This window comes from Aspergillus tanneri, assembly GCF_003426965.1.
Source record: "Aspergillus tanneri strain NIH1004 chromosome Unknown AapTan_4_pilon_pilon_pilon, whole genome shotgun sequence".
Classification (NCBI taxonomy): domain Eukaryota; kingdom Fungi; phylum Ascomycota; class Eurotiomycetes; order Eurotiales; family Aspergillaceae; genus Aspergillus; species Aspergillus tanneri.
The window spans coordinates 3,344,179-3,358,114 of record NW_022984631.1 but is presented as its reverse complement, the minus strand read 5'-3'; the positions used below and the strand labels follow the sequence as shown (position 1 = coordinate 3,358,114).

The 13,936-nt window shown below is 47.3% G+C and overlaps 4 protein-coding genes across 4 annotated transcripts; 3 read left to right on the top strand and 1 right to left on the bottom strand.

Annotated features, from left to right (window-relative positions):
• Positions 1–377: 377 nt before the first annotated feature.
• On the top strand, positions 378–1,823 carry sen2 (tRNA splicing endonuclease subunit SEN2; the record flags this gene model as incomplete). The annotated part of the gene is made up of 1 exon (XM_033570910.1): positions 378–1,823. One exon carries the CDS (start codon positions 378–380, stop codon positions 1,821–1,823), a length of 1,446 nt encoding a protein of 481 aa, XP_033426942.1.
• Positions 1,824–2,195: 372 nt separating this feature from the next.
• Positions 2,196–6,536, top strand: ATNIH1004_006274 (chromatin-binding protein RAD9; the record flags this gene model as incomplete). The annotated part of the gene is made up of 2 exons (XM_033570909.1): positions 2,196–2,252; positions 2,325–6,536. 2 exons carry the CDS (start codon positions 2,196–2,198, stop codon positions 6,534–6,536), a joined length of 4,269 nt encoding a protein of 1,422 aa, XP_033426941.1.
• Positions 6,537–6,570: 34 nt separating this feature from the next.
• ATNIH1004_006273 (uncharacterized protein) lies at positions 6,571–7,217 on the bottom strand (the record flags this gene model as incomplete). The annotated part of the gene is made up of 3 exons (XM_033570908.1): positions 6,571–6,794; positions 6,853–7,075; positions 7,191–7,217. The coding sequence occupies 3 exons, from the start codon at positions 7,215–7,217 to the stop codon at positions 6,571–6,573; spliced, it is 474 nt and encodes a 157-aa protein (XP_033426940.1).
• Positions 7,218–9,761: 2,544 nt separating this feature from the next.
• Positions 9,762–10,256, top strand: ATNIH1004_006272 (uncharacterized protein; the record flags this gene model as incomplete). Its single annotated transcript, XM_033570907.1, has 1 exon — positions 9,762–10,256. One exon carries the CDS (start codon positions 9,762–9,764, stop codon positions 10,254–10,256), a length of 495 nt encoding a protein of 164 aa, XP_033426939.1.
• Between the last annotated feature and the right edge of the window lie 3,680 nt (positions 10,257–13,936).

Below are 13,936 nucleotides of genomic sequence, written 5' to 3'. Positions count from 1 at the left end.
TGGATTTCAACATGAGCTTGCTAGGATCTTTATTGTGGTTTACCTACTGTATTTAGCACCTACCACTTCCGGTAAAGACCTGTTGGATACCTCCAGAAAGAGATTTTCTGGTAAGCATCGGCGACTTCATGCCTTGGAAGTGTGCTTGTATTTGTTCTCCGGTGATGACACCAATTTACCTTATACCTAGGCAATGGCACCTTGATTTCTAGCTGTTGCCGATGATGGTGTTATTTGACTACAACGGTATCTGAGGAGAATGAAACAAGCCACTTCTTTTACTTCGGTGATTTTGTAACGAAGAGTTCCGTTCCATGGCTGATTCTTCGCTCTAAAGTAGATTACTTCATTAATTCAATTATGATCCATTAATTCCTATGGCGTCTCAGTCCAATTCCAGTCCCACGCCCAAAGCTGAAGCTGCAGCTAGCAAGTTGGGGACTACACAAAATCACAAACTGTCCGCTCTTCCTCGATCCTCAAGACCCAATTACAGACATATACACCGTTTCCCACTGCCCCTCAGTGTTCATCCGCTTCCTCCTTTGATCCCGCATAACCCCTTGTCTATTGTCAGTGTGCTACTCTCGTACCTGACGTACTTCATCTCTCCCCCTCATCATGAAGTCTATCCTGCCTACTTCGACTCGGACACTTCTTCTGTCCATGTCACTGATGAGAAGACTATCCGGGCATTGTGGGAAATGGGGTTCTTCGGCAAGGGTAATCTGAGTCGAAGTGAACCCAGCTGGCTAGAACGAGAAAAGAAGAGGAGGGGGTTACTCGGAGGGGTTACCAGTGAAGAGGTTACTCGCCAACGAAGATCAGAGCGCCGAGAGTTGAAACTGGAGAGAGCCAGGATGGAGAGGATGGCTATTGATGATAGGCTGAAGGCGGAGGCCACCGCGAACGGGACCGTTACAACGCTAACCGATCAATCGTCCATGCCAGCTACCGTGGATGGTGTTACTAGCAGTGCTGTTTCTACTGCCGAAAAATTTTCCTTGCGGAAAGCCAGGGAAACTAAACTACTGGGGTCACAATGCCCGGTAGCACAGAACTGGGAGGGTGAGTCTCCCGACCAAAAATCACCGAACGGTGGCAAGACCGTGCGGTTTTCTCCAGTAGTTGAGGCCAAGGAATTTGCCTCGGACTCAACTATCCTGCACCTACCGGGTTCCATGACGGACAAGCAGGAGTCTGGTGAGGAGCCTGTGTTGGTTAACGAGGAACACTTGCAACTGTCCAACGAGGAGGCATTTTTCCTGGCGTATGGGCTTGGTGTCCTCCAGATCTTTGACAGGGACCAGAAGACTACATTGTCCCCAACCACTTTACTCTCGATGTTTTGTCAGCATGCATACTTCCCCCCACGAGTTTTGTCCACAGATTTGAATCCGGACAACCCTTTTTTGATATCATATGTTGTGTACCACCATTTTCGTTCTCTTAAATGGGTTGTACGCTCCGGAGTGAAATTCGGAGTAGACTATATCCTTTACAACCGTGGGCCCGTTTTCTCGCATGCTGAGTATGCCGTTGTGGTCATCCCATCCTTCGATGACCCCTACTGGTCCGAAACTGAAGAGCGGAGAGTGCACTGTGCCAATAAACAAGCACGCAGCTGGTGGTGGTTCCATTGCGTCAATCGGGTCCAGGCGCAGGTACGAAAAACCTTGGTGGTGTGTTATGTCGAAGTCCCTCCCCCGTCTCCTCATGATCCGAAAGCATCCTCAGAGGTTGACATTGGGGCCATCCTTGCCCGCTACCGAGTGCGAGAAATGACTGTCAGGCGATGGGTGCCGAATCGAACCCGTGATTAGATGCTTGGTGATATTCATACTGTGCATGTACATACATACGCAGATTGGGAGACGGCGGCGGCAGCTGTTGCTGCTAGTATCATTGTAACAATATGTAACAATTCAACTCTCCCAAGTTCTCCAAATGCCGGTGCACAAAGTAGTACATCCTACGTAGGTATATCACACATGAAACTCCCGCCCAATGGGATCCTAAGCCGGAATCGGTAATATTACATAGTCACGTGCATGACGCGTTTCGCGTTTTCTAGCTTAAGGACGACGAGTGCTCTTGATGATGAACCTTGAAGTTTCTCAGTGGCAGCGATAAAGGCCTTCGAGCCATGAAGTTCATTCCTGTCTGTGAGTTAGTATTACTGAGCTGAAGAGGCCATGGAGACCCAGGATAGTATCGATATCGTAAAACTGCAACGCGTCGCGCTGGGACTAGTGAGTGCCATCCCGGCTTATTTGGTGGCGTTCTGATCTTGATCGAGCTAATGCCAATCATAATTCGTCCAGGACTCGGCACATTCCCAACCTTCTTCGAAGACGTCCGATCTGGTCCAGCACTCTCTCCCTGACTACCGTGAACTTGGATCTCCACGAAATTTGAACGACCCTGTGTCGTTGGCTAACCGGCAGCCTGCGCTTCACAAATCTCCGTCGCATCGATCGGAGAGATTCCACCGGTCGTCCCCCCAAGAGCTGCAGCATGCTACATCATTGACAATTGATAATCGACGGTCCCTTGAACAAGAAGATCCGACCCGTGTACTCTTGCAACGACCGATGGAAATGAGCTCCGCGGAGATGGTGCCTTCGGACACCCAAGTTATTTCCCAATCGGTTTACGACGATATTATCAGACGGAATAAAGAGGCTGCCAATAATGAGATAGACAATAACCTGGCGGATCGGGCAACGCTCGCAACACTCTATGAGGGCGATAGTGGTCATATAGATCTGCTCGCTGGGTTTGATAGCACAAACATTAATTCGAACAACGTTGATGATACTGAGGACCAGAGCAGCTTCAAGTTGGGTGAATCGTCCCCCGTGAACTATCAGCCAAATCTATTTCCTGAATCTCAGCGCTTTATCGTCAAAACTCCTGCCACAGTCCTGAAGCAAGGCCATGTCGAAGACCCTGGCACAGGGACCCCTTCTATCTCCCGGAATCCACTTGCTTCCGACCTTGGATCTAGTGGTGGTATCATGGCTTTAAGTCAGGTATTCAAAGCGACTCAGGCCCCATCCTCACCACTGGTCCGTGACCAGCACTCCGACCCAATGTCGGATCGGCCTTCCCCCAATATTCCGGTCCAGAATCGTCCACTTGCCACGGCTGTCTCATCCCCGTTGAACCATCTTGCAGCAACTTTCCCGCAGGACTCTTCGGAGCCGCAGTTGAACTATGTCACGATGAAAGAATCTCAGGCAGAACGTGACAGGATACTACGTGAGAGGCTGACGCGTTCTGCAGAGCATGTATACTCTGAAGATCATAGCGATGGCGAGTTCGACAAGGAGCCTAGCTTTGTAGAGCGTATGGCTCGTCGACGAATGATCGACGACGAGGCTATGGCGCAGTTTGCTGGTTTAACTGCCCCTGCGAGATCTCCAAAGCGTCGGGGAAGATTGGCAGACAAAAAGTTGGAATGCCGGAGTATCGTTGAGCAATCTAGAGTTGATGTTAAAAAAGATGCCCAGCAGGAGCATACCTCCGCACTGCAAACTGAAGGTACTAGTGAGGAAGAGACGGAACAAGAGCAAGAATACTATTCCCCTGCACCGCGGTCTCAGGAGCTGAAGCCCCCGACCGAGGAGGATAAGGAAAATTGCAGTGATCCATCAACCCCTCTTGTGGCTGCGACTAATGCACATGGTCGTCTTTCTCAGGTCCTTTCTTTGGATGACTCCCAGCCGCAACCACGCGGCCAAAGTCGGGACGAGCAAGCAGATGGGATTGGTGGGTCATCGCAGATATTGATTGTCAAAGATTCCCAGCGATCTCCCAGTGGCAATCATGATCAAAACATCGAGTATAATAATCCAGAACAATGGGCCCAGCATCATGCACGTCGTTCCAACTCGCAAATACGACCCCCTTTTGATCTAACAAATATAACATCCTCGCCTACTAAACAAATACGAATTCAATCGTCTCCTCCATCGGCATCTCAACGCAGCCGAGTTTCGTTCCATCTTGGTGATCGCGCGGCTCGAGGAAGATCAAACTCAAGCAGTTCTCACAGCTCTTCGGATCATCTTACGAGGAACTCTTCGGTTCCGGATGGCAGCATAACGCAGCACAGCCACCTAATCGACTCGAATTGTGCGGAGGGATATGACAAGACAGCAAAGTCCGACCCTCGAGCGAAATCATCATCGATGCCTTCTCTTGTCGCTGAAACACCCGTTCAAAGACCAAGAATCGTCGCGGATGAGCTTCCAGTAACAAGTATACCTGAGACAAGTCCCAACCGATTCCAGAATGAATTAATGGACCAAGAAGATGATGACTTGCCTCCCCTTCACCAAATCGTACATGAACGAGCCTCTCATTCTCAGCCAGTTAATTCAAACATCTCAACTCCTGTGAAACCCTTCCGTACTTCTAAAATATTATCAAGCCCAAGCGGCAGGCAGCGCAGGGCACTCACTGAGATTGCTTCTGATGCTTCACCTCAAGTTGGACTCGGCTCGTTTGACATGGACATTAACGTTCTTACAGCCGATGATCAGGAATTCAGGTCCGCGGTTGCAATGTCTCCAATACCACCAAGAAAGAAACGACGGGGGAATGATGGACAAAATATATGTGCATCGGATCCCGTGTTGCCAATTACGCCTCGCCCGATTTCCTATCTTTCCCGTTTTCAGCAAAATGAAAGAGCCGATGTAGAAGAAACGCAGTCGTCTGAATCTATGGCGGCGCCAGAGTGTGTTTTCGAGAAGCGATCGAACCCTTCCCGGCGAATTGACACATTTTGGGAAGTGGACGAGTCTCCTCAGGTCTATATACCACGAAAAGAAAGGTTGGGACTTCTCAATCGCTCTCGTTCTATAGGGAAGAAGCCTGAAAACTCCCAACCACCAATGAATAGTTCGGATGTACAGCCTGAGGTTGGCCATGATCACCAAAGAGCTACCTCTGATCCCGTGGAGCAACCAAATGAAGACGCCCATGGAAAATCAGGTGATAACGTCCCAAAAGAGTCAGACAGGATAAGCACCCCATCTGTTGAAAACGTTCCAATTGCTGTCAATCAGGTTTTTGCCCCCTGGAGTGGAGCGAAACGGGCGTATTATCCGGCGACTTGTTTTGGAAAGCCATTCGGAACCTCGAATACTAGGTACCTTGTTAAATTCGAAGACGCTGCTCCTATTGAGGTGCCTATGAGCGCTGTAAAAAGACTAGAATTGAGGATTGGCGATGCTGTCAAGGTGGATGTGCCTAATGTCCCAAAGGTTACGCACATCATCCGGGGATTTTCCGACAAACTCAGCGCGGATGACCTGTCAAGGGAAGTCTCTAGCGGAACTATGCGAATGATAGATATTTATGGACATGCAACCGTCATCTTGGGACCAAAACAGCGCAAGAGTCTTCCGAGTGGGACACTAACAGGTCCTGAGAGTGTTGTCAGGGTTCCCATCTCTCGGGTTTATCTGGACACTATTTTGTGGAACCAACTGAAAGACAGAACATATACCTACAGCTCTGGGCTAGGTCACACAGAGAGTCGGCTCCAGACACCTTCGGACAGACACCTAACACCGATGTCACCAAGCACGCGGCTGTCCCGCAGCATTCGCTACTCAAATGGTGTCTTTTCTGGGATGGTATTTGCAGTATCTTATGGCGATAATAACGGTACCAAATCACGCATAATGCGGATGATCTTGGACAATGGTGGACACATTTTGAATGATGGCTTCAACGAACTGTTCGATCTACCCTCAAACGCTCCTCTTGCCACCACCTCCAAATCCCCAGCACCAATCGTGAACGAGCGCCAGAGCCTTTTGCGTCTTACGAGGGGTGCCGAAGACATCGGATTTGCATGCCTAATAGCCGATAGGCATTCTCGCCGTCCAAAGTATATGCAAGCTCTTGCTCTCAACCTTCCATGTCTTTCAGACCGCTGGATAGAGGATTGCGTGGCTCAGGGTAAGGTTGTCGACTGGGATATGTACCTGCTTCCAGCAGGCGAATCGTCCTACCTTAATGGAGCTACAAAGTCAAGAACGCTTACATCTTACCCTGCCTTGATGGCTCGGTTCCCCGACACGATAGCTGCGCGGCCGAACCTGCTGGATGGGCAGTCAGTTCTTATTGTTATGGGCCGCAGTAAAGCTGACGAGGAACGAAGACGAGCGTACCTCTTCCTGACCTATGCCCTGGGCGCGTCCAGGGTTGAACGTATACCTGATCTCAAATCTGCTCGGGCCGTTCTTGATCAGCAAGGAGAAGCTTCAAACAAGTGCGAATGGGATTGGATCTACGTCGACAATGATGAAAAGGCGTCTGCGATTGCGACGATCCTCGGGTCCACTATGGCCCGTTCCCACAAGGCCCAATCTTCCCAGAAATCCAAGAAACGCAAAAGATCTGAGCTAACTGAGTCGATCAGTGATAGTGATCTCGGCCTGGGCACCCATGTCCGGATCGTGGGCAATGAGTTTGTCTGTCAGAGCTTAATTCTGGGGAAGCTTTTCGATCAATAATATTTGGTCATATCCTAAGCCTGGCTGTTCTCAGCTAGGTGCTCCGGTTTTTCTGTTCGTCTCTTTTCTTCTTTGATCGCGTGACTCCGTGGATGTGATCAACCGTGTATGTATGTAGCTCTACGGACTTGATTTCTAGAGCCACTGCTACCTCAATCCGACCACCATTCACTGGTAGCTCGATGAGTATTGCAATTTCAACCACAGTCTCAGCCTCTACGACTACAACGGCTTCGAGAACAACATCGGGCTGAAACACTGTCAAGGATCGTCGTCCTTCGATACCTGTTTATTTATTGGCCCCTCATCCGCTCACCACACTCCTTGCAACGGCTAACATAATTATGGTTGCTCCTTTTCTTCCACCGGAAATTATCGTCCAGGTTCATTCCAATTTTGCCCCCGAGTTGCTGCTCGTCCCTTACGCCAGTATCAGCACCCAATGGTAGGAGATCGTCGAAAAACTGACCTTCGCCCTCAACCTCACCTGCGCCCGGCTCTCCAATCTCCGACGCATCGTATCCCCACAGCGATACTCTCTTGTTTGCAAAATAGATTTAAAGGTCACGCTGGCAGAATATAGTGTCGCCAAGCGAAAAATTCAAGTCGAGAGCGACGAAGACTGCGACCGTAACAATCAAATCAAGTACTCACAGAGACAATCTGCACCCTCTTTGACATCTTGAGCTCATGGCCTACAAATGGCGAATATAAATCTGATGTCCTTCTAACCATTCGCAATTTCTCGCCAAGCAACTTCACCGAGGATCCAAAGCCCAGTATTAGACGCTTACGTGGTATGAAACTGCCGGGCACGGCCATTCTTCACTGACGATACATGGCGTCTTACGTGGAGTTACTCAAACTGGCAGAAGAACCCCTCTCTTCCGTGTGATTTCTCATATTATTGCTGATAGAGGGGTCAAGAGAAATATTACGCCGACTATGGTGTCAAAGCTCTGTCTTGATTATCTAAACTCAGTCAGTTGATGGCGGAGCTGTCCGATAACAAGAAGGATGAAAGACCTCAGGATAGGTTAAGAAATGGTATCTCCACAAACCCAATTTTTTATTTTCACATTCTGCTTGTTCCTTCTTAGTTATAACTTTGACATAGAATTCGCCGGCAGTCTTTCCCAATGGCTTTTATCGCCGGAACGTCTGGTCCTTAACTATTCCGGCGGTGCCCCAGAAGACGCAGGCTTTCCTCCATTCATGCTCTCCAAACCAGATGCAGATATCTGCCTTCTGCATAGCACAACTAAGTCAGCAGCTCAAAATTATATATCTGGAAAACATCACGGTCGGACCGGAACTGTTCTGGCCGCAGAACAATAATAATCAGCTGTACTGGCCGAATCTCACCTCCTTTCACCTAACCTATGCGGCCGCCACACTGTCGGGCCAATAGCTCTTCGAACGAGACCTGTAATACCCAATACCCAGAGCACAATTCGACTGTGATTTGGAGAACTTGTATATAATCCCACCCGTGGACAACACACCACAGGATAAATTGGCCGACGACTGTCGCACTGCGCTGTCTCTAATTCTAAATATACTTTGTACAGCTGCGTGTGGCGCGCAATATATACCGAATTGGAGACAATGACTCTTGTCGGGCAGGTCCAGTTTGCAGAGGCATGGCATTCTCGAGTGCGAGATGAAGCATGAATTTCACTCTAAACAAGAACAGGGCCAGAGCTGGGAGAGTTCGCCCGAGTGCCTACTTTCCTTTAATACCCGCGGGTGGGAGATGACTCTGAACATACATGGTCGTCCTGATTTGATTGTTAAAGTATGCAGTTCGCTCCTGTATAGCCGCTCGGACTAACGGGCTTATAGAATATTGTCGAGAAAGAGTCCATTCTCCTCAGATCCTACAGGAGACCGGATGAGGAATGGTATGGTTATATCTATTTATTTCTACTGCGATATGACTTCTATCTAACACCGACTATTGCTACTTTCTCCGTTGGTCAGAACGTTCTTGCTACCCTTTGAATCATCATATCTACTAGAGGATGATAGTGATCTTTTCGGTTACAGCAACTCCGTTCATACCTAGCCCCCGCCTCCCTGGAACCGATATCATACATATTTGGTCCTAGCTACTTGAACTTCAGCTTATTCTACAACCTCGGTGTTGGCAGTTGTTAATGCTCCATCAACCATCCGTGTCAATGTAAAAGGATCGATCTATGTATTTTACCTTCATGCATAACCACCCTAACTAAGTATGGATATCATCCCGTAGTTCACCTCTGTTTCCGGTATTAACAAACTACAACAGCATTTGATGTAACCCTGAATTGTTTTACGACGATCGTTGGAATCATTTCCCCTGAATGTGCTTTCCACTCAACCTGCAGCTTGCCAGATATGTACAGTCTCTGTTCTTGATTATCGATCAATTCCGGTCGGAATATCCATCTTGAGGGGGCAAGGATCACATACTCACTATTTGGGAAATTAAAAAAATGCATTGTCACTTAGCCCCCTCTACCAAATGTCATATAGTGATCATGCATCATAATAGGTCAGAGATAGCAAAAATGTTTATTTAACAGAGAATTTTCAAGTAACCAAACACAGGCAGGCTCTCCAGATTCATATTCAAACGAATCTGACTACAGAAATGGCTTCGAGTAAGAATCAGTCTGCCCATAGAGAATGGCCTGGGTGCATTAGACTCACCTATTCTACACACAGATATCCCATCTCCTATCTGGGTTCGGCCCGAGTTCAATGACTTGCTCTTGGCGATAGTGGGCAGAGCTGCATTCTACAGTCAAGTGATTTGATCTTCGTCAAAGACTCGAGCTTCCAGATGCGGTGTCAGTTGAAGCTTTGCTCCGAAAAAGATCGAGCAAACTGATGACGCTGTGGAAGGCGTGGGCGTCTACGGTCACCCTCAGCAAATCTATAAAGCTCTAGAATACATTACACTTACGGCACTTCTGTTCGCAGGGAGCAATGCTCCAGCGTGCGTGGTGAAAATATTGCTCTCCGTCGAGAGTGGCTTCTTATTGCGATCCGACTAATTATCTCAACATACGAATCTTCGGTTGTTCTCGTGTTCTGGATTGCGATACATTTGCGTCTGCGCGCTGTCAGGTGGATACCCTGTCTTCTGACCCTTCACATCTGTCCTTGAACAAACTTTTCAGAAGCTCGGTTGGAGCTTGGAGAGTATCCACAAGTCTGGCCGATCTTGAAGAGACCATGAAACTCCTGGCGCATGATATTGCGGAAAGGTTGTCGATTCGGTGGATTCTACCCACGCCTTTACTTCAGAACCGGCTCGTCATGATGGGAGTTCGTCTTCCAAAAGCCATGAAGCATATTCTCAACGTGGCGCGGGATCTTGGTATCTCAGTTATTGTACTGGGTCTTGCAGATACGTGGCTTCCTCTCGAGTACGACGCAAATCTGATGGAGGCATGTCTCCCAGTAGATCTGACCCCGATGCCAGTCTCCAAAACTAGGATTAAAGAAGCTATCGAGAGTCAAACCCATGATTTGATTGGAGTTACCACGTTTACAGACAACTGTCTCGTTGATGATTCCAGGATTGCACAGAAACTCAGACTTTGGAGTCATCTTCCCGAAGCTTCAGGGCGAGTTATGAACAAAAAAATGACGGACCCATTCAGAAAGTCAGATAATAACGTCATGATCGTGCATTACGCTCAAGACGTTCAAGACGTTCAACGATAGACCTTGTCTTGAATTTGTGCACGGGGCTCTTCCGTGTCGAAGGGAAGTTGCGCCATTCTGCCGAGCATTATGCCTAAGAAGATAGAGTTTTAAGACTTATTCCCATCCGAAGACAGGTCACCAACGGAGTCCGACGTGTTCCTATTAGAAATCAATGACCGTGCGCCAGGCCATGCGTCGGTGATGTCGACCAGGCTCGCGTACGGGGTTGATTACCAAGCTATCCAAATGATGGTGGCCATGAATGACTGGGACCACTATAGAGCTTTGGCACACCCATTCCGATCAGGCGCACAGCACTAGTGTGATGCCGTGTGTTTATCAACACTCCCGGATGAGGCCCGTTATGAATGCAGACCTGATGGGCCAACTTCGACTCAACAGGCCTGATTTGGCTCAGCATGTAATGTATTATCTTTTCTTACTTTTTTGAATTTTGGTAGTTTTCATTGTTTGACTTGGTCAATGTATGTACTTCATGCCTTGCAAGCTCTTTATGCTAGGTGCGCCCAGTCAGAGCAGTACAAATTTAGGGTAAATCAAGCCAAGTATATCGCCTATTAGAAATTAAGCAACAACTCATCTGACCGTACTAGTAGTAGTCACGGGAGTCGAGGCTCATATAAATGAGTCTGCCTCAGTCCGTCCCTCGTTCTAAACCGCATTGAATCCCCTTATATTCTCAAGCTAAAAAAGGTGGCCATACCCCCCACCCCCAAAATTTTGGTTAATCAGCTAACAGAGGTTTCGTCAGCTAGGACGCGAACATGGACAAGAATAGCAATGTTAAACAACCCACCTCCTCCAAGAAGAGTAGCAGGTGTCACCAGGTTGATGCTTTGGGGCTTGATGGGGTGGATTACGATATCAAATGGTTGCCTCTTAAGGAAATTGTTCAAGACATAGCGAACTATGTACCGGCAGATGTGATAAAGAAGAGGTGGGGATTAGACAAACGAAAGATAAATTGATAGTGTCCCAAGTCGCATTCATGTCTCTTACCAGTACATATTTCAGTATATGTTAGTGTAGTAACAGCAATATAGGGCTTTTTCTATTCTGTTGAGTCGTTCGGGTTTGGCAGTAGGGCTTGCACGGGACTATTTTAGATAACTTTTGCTTTTAATGCCAGTAAGCGAGAGTGAGAGCTACTAAATATGTTACGCCCGGGGATTCGTACAGGAGTTCTGCGAACCCAGTTAGCTATCTTGCGTAGGCGAGGGTAAAACCTGAGTGTCAGAATTTACAGAGCCTCTATGCTGATGTGCCGTGAGGGTGACCTGGAAGGTCCAAGGGTGCTGTAACTAAACTATAAAAAGCTCAAGTGCAAAAGGCCAGACCTATCCAGTACGTATACCAGACAGTTCAGAGAGTGCGAATGAGTCGATACTGGTTAATTTAGTACTAAAGATAGGTCTCAAGTAACAATGATGATTGATCAGGAAAATCCTAAATACATGAGAAATGAGTGTCCTTATATATCCATTTGGTTATATGCCAAAGCCATATACCTTGGTATATGAGTATTCATTTATTCATTCCTCCGGCTGTGCGCAGCCTAAGGCTGCATGTATTGTATCCCGTAAGTGAGCTGGCCACCTCACGCGTTTTGGCTCCAGTCAAAAGCTTTATGTCAATGTCTATGGTATTCGGAATACAGTAGTAATTCCATGGCCAAAGATATCAATTCCTGAGGGTTGAATTCCTGAATAACTAGAGCATTCTAGAAAATTAAATACTAATCAGTGAGGGTTTTGGGCACGTATATAAATAGCCAAAATAGGTATGAGGATGGAGAACAAGTTAGGTTCTGCGCGAGCGGATTGGGTTGTTCTTGGTAAGGAGTGTGAAGAGCAGGAAACAAGCTGGGCGAATTGCCCAGGAGATCCGAGAAGAAGTTGATATTGGTCTAGCTTAGATACATATAGCAGTTGGCCCGTGGCAAGTGGGCTCGAATGAGATGAGTGAGCCATGGGGAGAAGCCACGACTCACAGAGACAAGCTTAGTATTATAGAACCTCAGTGGAAGTCCCTTCATTGACCCCAGTACAAGAGTATCAAGACAGGAAATTGATATTCTCACACATAGACCGCTTTCAAGAGCCATGGGATAGAGCGATGTATGGCTTCTAATAGTGCAAGCAATACAGGTGTGTTCTGGAATTTGAGGCTTTTGACTGATGTTTTTCTTTCACACCTGGTACGGCTGACCACTTCTGAGAAAATAAGGGCCAGCCCTCTACTAAGGGATGGCTACCCCAAGAACTTCCATCCAGCCAGTTTAGGCAATCTCACAAGATAGAAATTCAGAAAGGTCTTGTAAGAACCTAGCGTTAATTCTCTCGCAGTTAAGCGCATTGAGCCCTGTCTTCAGGCTCTGTGGTGGAGGAGCCACTATTTGAGATGGTTGAGATTCTGGAACATTGTTGACATGAGCTACCGCTGTATCCTTCGATAGCCTGCTATCCTGCGCTACAGCAGTGGTATGATCCCTATCAGTCTCTTCATCCTCCGTAGTAGTTGTCATTTGTGTATGGCGCACCAGGAAGTAAGACGTCATTGAGCAGTCTGCTAATGAGCGGGTTGATCACTAAACAGGTTCTGTACTCTGGCCTATTCGGAAACACTGAGTTTTCAAGCCAGAAGACTAAGACGCTCAACTCGCGAATGTCCTTGGGACGACTGACAGGTGCTTGGGAATGGACGACAGGGCGATGGGCGACGAGGTATGCAACAGGGCAAACCTGGAAGTTCAGGCGTGCATTGTAGTGTGTATATACTAGACAGATATCTATTATACAACAGGACTCGTAGTGAGTGGTCGGATTAGAGTAATACAATTGTATTCTATCTATGTATGGTTTCTTTTTCTAGATCGTGCAGTCGCCGCATCTCGTTTAACAGGTAAGAAATTAGTTTAGACTGCAAATCTTTCATCTTGATTTTTTACAGGAGACGAAGTCCACTTAGCGACTGAAGCCTTGACAGCTAGACGTATGTCGATTAGTATATTTTGTAATGATCTTGACCTCGCGCTTTAGGGCTGTCTTTTAGGTTGATAATTGCAGATTTAAGTGTCAAGCCTTGCACCCTGTAGTCGGTCAAGCATAAAGCAGAGTACAGTGGAACCTGTTTCTATTAAGCTAAATAACCTCTTGCAGTGCTATAGACCTTTCAAAAGCAAACACAGGCATGACAGCAGATTCGAAGTCTGTGAATGTGGCGGCCTTTGGTTTAATGGGTCTAAGCGGAACATACTCGGGCAGCGGCGTGCGCAAGATATAAAGATCATTATGCTTATAACTAAAACATAGCTGAGATACGTAACCCCTCTGCTCAGTGAGCAAAAATCAGTGAGTGTGAGCACAAAAATGGAAAGGGAAAGACATCAAGCTCTCTAGAAAGTCAAGTACGTATATGTGCGGGAATTCTCTCTTACAATATTCGAGGATCTAAGGCATGAATGCTAGCGTATATACCCCATCCTTCTTCAATTTGCGTGTCAGGCTATCTGAATGATTTATATTTAATGCCTCCTATACGAAGTCCTACCCCTACAATTTCGGGAGACACTTGACATACATTCATTGTACATTGAGTAATGACTTAGTAATTGCGAATATCTTCCTATAATACAAAACAAAAACACCTATAGATCCCGTTATTGTGTGACACAATCA